General features: G+C 54.8%; 1 protein-coding gene across 3 annotated transcripts in view; it reads left to right on the top strand.

Annotated features, from left to right (window-relative positions):
- The window catches only part of ZC3H7B (zinc finger CCCH-type containing 7B), a 40,662-nt gene that overhangs the window by 17,546 nt on the left and 18,925 nt on the right, over positions 1–4,191 (top strand). For all 3 annotated transcript variants that reach the window (XM_006917384.3, XM_006917383.3, XM_006917385.3), the window contains exons 6-7: positions 369–449; positions 1,247–1,303. In XM_006917384.3, the coding sequence (XP_006917446.2) occupies positions 369–449; positions 1,247–1,303 (138 nt within the window). The remainder of the gene's footprint in view (positions 1–368; positions 450–1,246; positions 1,304–4,191) is intronic.

The raw sequence follows: 4,191 nt of genomic DNA, 5'->3' as shown, positions 1-4,191 counted from the left end.
CCGATGAGGCGCACTCCCTCTAGGGAGGAGTCTGGGGAGAGGGCGGCGTGGTCCAGGGCACATTCCAGCCTTCCACGGTGGCACTGTGACTTGCTGAGTTGTGGAAATACAAAGATAATATGAAGATGACCAAAAACCATTCCTTTCCCCTCCCCACAGGGAGGGAAAGCCAGAAGCATGGGTTTCTGGTCCCAGCCCCACCACCCTGTAGCCGTGTGGCTTGGGCAGCCAGTGTCCCCTCCCGGGGCCCCACTTATCTATAACATGGGGTGATGGCAGGCCCCCTTGCAGGGCTGCACAGCTATCCACAGCACGGCTTTGTGAACCAGGCAGACTAACGCACTCCACCCTGTGTCTTGCCTTCCCAGGATGAAAGTGTAACTCAGCTTGGGCAGGAGCTGGCTCAGAAGCTTGGGCTGCGAGTTCGGAAAGCATATAAGAGGCCCCAGGTAGGTGGGCTCCGGGTGCTGGGGGTGGGCCGGGGTGGAGATGGGGCAATCTGAAGAGGGGACCAGGTGCCTTTAATGAGGGTGGCCACAGCCAGGCCATCACAGAGGGAAGTGACAGCAGGTAATCTTCCCTCCCTTTGGCTGAAAGCCCTGGAATGACTTTCAGAAGCTTTTGGGAAAGGAAAGAACAGCCAAAACTTCCAGCTCACCTTAGACACCAGCTGTTAAAACCTGCTCCTTCCCTTGCCCTGGCTGACTTTGGTACCAGGGAGATGGCCTGTGTTGACACTGGTGTCCTTCAGCCTTAGCTTCTCAAATAAGCCCTGTATGATGCATATTTGAAATGTTGATATCTGTTTGGATCATTCAAATCCAGGTATGTTCACCTGGCACCTGCATTTTGCCTGGAAGCTGCACGTAGGAAAGGATATGGCTCCAGAATCTCTGTTGTGACCTTGAGTAACTGAGCTCTCGCTCCACCTTGTTTTCGGCACCTGGAACGTGGGATCACTGTGCCCATCTCGGGGGCTCGTGGGAATGCGATGGTGCTGGAACAGTGCCTGGCACGTGGCAGGGGCATGTGCATGGAAGCTTTCTGTTCAGATCATGGTTGCAGGAAGAAAACACCCAAATCTGACTCAGTGCAGGTGACCCCCGGCCAGCCCGGAGACCCGGAGCCTTGGAGGGCACTACAGAGCCCACTGCCTGTTCTGTTTCCTTTGCTACCCTGACTGAAGGGACCCTGAGCATCTTTCCAGAATCTCCATCTCTTCCCACCTTTCTTCTATCTCTGACAGGAATTGGAAACCTTTTCTCTGCTCAGTAACGGCACAGCGGCTGGCATGGCAGATCAGGTAGGATGGGGCCAGAACTCCAAGCCTTCCTCCTCGCCCCCAGAAACAACCTCTTGTGGTTCATCCATTGTGAGAGCTTTGAATTCTCTCTCTGCGGTATGAATGACCTCAGGTAGCAGGTGCAGAGGCTTCAGGCTGAAGGGTTGGGTTCAGTCTCTCCTTGTCCCCACCACTGTAAGCCAGGCACCTGCCCTGGGAAGACGGGGTGACAGCCTGGGCCTGAGTCAGGCTCGTGAGGACAGCTCTGGGATGCCCAGCTCTCCACCTCCCATGAGGTAACTCTTGTGACCATAGGAGCAAAGCATGGGGACAGGCCATGGCTGCTGCTGGTGGGAATGGTCCCTGTAGGGGACCGTCAGTGGTAGCCTTACTCACAGACTCCTGAGAAGGAAAACAGTGGCAGCAAGAAGGTTGGAGGTAAAGAAGTAGAAACAAAGGCAGTTGGGACCAGACCACCTACACCTTGTCCTGGGGGTGGCGGCAGGGCCCGGTGCGTATGCGACTGCCCCACTGCTTACCGCATAAGAACTGCTCAGTGGACTTCGAGGCTTTCTGGAAGATGAGGAGCAGGCTGTAAGAGTGCCCATGGAGCTGGTGTCCTGCCTTCTTGTACATAAGGGGCGACTGAGGCACAGAGTGCACTGGGAACTTGGCCAGTGTCACACAGCACGACAGCAGCAGGCTTCTCTCCCTCCAGAGAGTTCCAGTACTTTCATTCATTCACTCAGCACCCTCCCAGGCAACCCCTTCTTGCCTCTGGGCTGGCCACTGGGCCAGACTCAAATTAGATGTGTCCTTGCCCTTGGGACCCTCTCAGACTATAGGGGAGGCAGATGTGGCTCTGCCTGTGTAGCACGCATCATGGTTCGTAACCAGAAACTATTAGCCTGGCACATACTGGGTTCTCAAAAATAAAATAAATAAATAAGCGATTGTTAGTCTATTCATGCTGCTATAGCAAAATGCCATAGACTGGGTGACTTTTAAAGAAAAAGTCTTTATCTCACAGTTCTGGAGAGTGGAAAGTTCAAGATCAAGGCACTTGCAGATTTGATATCTAGTGAGGACCTGGTTCCTGATTTACAGATGGGGCCATCTAGTTGTAACCTCATGGGGCCAGAGAGGAAAGGGATTTCTCTGGGGTCTCTAATCCCATTCATGAGGGCTTCACTTTCATGACCTAGTCACCCCCAAAGTCCATACCTCTAAATACCATCACTTTGGGGATTACAATTTCAACATGTGAATTTCGAGGGAACAGACATTCAGACCATAAGCAGTGAGTGAATGAATGAATGAATGAACAGTCATAAATAACTTCACAACAATGCCTTGAGGGAGGTACTATTAATGTCTTATGACAAAGGAGAAACAGGTGCAAGTTAGGATTGTGACTTGCATGAGTTTGCCCAGTGTGTGCAAGGCACTGAGCTTGGGGCTGGGTATGTGGTGAACCAAACGGGTGTGGTCCCTGCCCTCAACAAGCTCCCAGTCCATGGCAGGTGATCACTAGTCCGATCGTTTCTGGTTACAAACCAGCTCTTGGTGTACACTGAGTCTGCAGCCAGGGGACCACAGATGGTGCCATGCTTGCTATACCAGTCAACCATCCCTGCAGCCATACTTGGGCCCCCACCACCTGCACAGAGGCCAGGGCCGGTCACAGAGATGGGGGTCTGGGAGAAGTTCAGGCAGAGTGGACTCCATGGTGGAGAAGACCAGGTCAGATCCTGCCTCTATGTGCTATCATGGTGCATGCGCACGCGCGTACACGCACGATGGTGCCATGCTTGCTATACCAGTCAACCATCCCTGCAGCCATACTTGGGCCCCCACCACCTGCACAGAGGCCAGGGCCGGTCACAGAGATGGGGGTCTGGGAGAAGTTCAGGCAGAGTGGACTCCATGGTGGAGAAGACCAGGTCAGATCCTGCCTCAATGTGCTAGCATGGTGCATGCGCACGCACGCACATGCACGCACGCACGCACACAGAGCCAGATCCCCTGACCGTCAGGAAGTTTTGCACAAGCACTGGGTGTGAGCCTGCCTGCTGGGATGCCTGCGGGACTCTCCAGCGTGGAGGTCCTGTTCACTCAGCCAGTCAGTCGTTCGTCGTGTGCGCTCGTGGCGGAGACCACACTGCGAAGAGCTGCTTATGGCTTGGGAGTTGGGCAGGCCCTGCAGGCACAGTCTCTGTGCCAGAGCTGCCTCGTGGCAGCATGACGAGAAAGGTGCAGGAAGGGCTTTGAGTTCTAGGAGCAGATGGAGCCTGAGGCAGTTTGGAGAGGACTTCACCGCCGGGTAGCAGGATTCGGGCAGGTGGAGAGGAGGGAGCAGCACTGAAGGTCGGGGAGACAGCTCGAGCAAAGGCTGAGAGAGGAGAAGGAAGTACATGCCTGGACCCCAGGACTAGTTTCTCTACACTGGGGCTCAGAAAAGTCTGGGCTCCGCAGCTACATGTGTGTCGGTTCAGAGCCTGAGTGTGTCTCTTATCAGGGATGGCCCCCCACCTCTCAGGTGCTGGGACCTGCCATCTGTGGTGGCTGTAGGACCGTTGTAGGTGACATGCGAAGGCTCCCAGCACCGCACCTGCCAGAGAGGAGGTGCTCGATAAACTTTTGTTGCTAAGTGGGTGTCAGTAGCAGCAAAAAGGACAGGGAGCGGTGAACCTGGAGAGATGGGCCGGGCACATGGTGGGCAGGGGACTGAGAAGGTGACTGCCCCGGGGGGCTGTGGCCGCACTGAGCACAGGGAAGCACAGCTGCTCTGAGAGATGTTCATCTGGCATCTTTTTCCTCTCAACTCTTTTATATACTGACTGTAAGAGCAGCAGCTGTCATCCAGCGTGGTGGCCTTGGTTTGTGCCCCTTGTCTGTGTGGAACAGCA

The sequence above is a fragment of the Pteropus alecto genome, unplaced genomic scaffold (assembly GCF_000325575.1).
Source record: "Pteropus alecto unplaced genomic scaffold, ASM32557v1 scaffold157, whole genome shotgun sequence".
Classification (NCBI taxonomy): Eukaryota; Metazoa; Chordata; class Mammalia; order Chiroptera; family Pteropodidae; genus Pteropus; species Pteropus alecto.
Note: the sequence above shows the minus strand (reverse complement) of the source record. Positions and strands in the feature narration are given on the sequence as shown.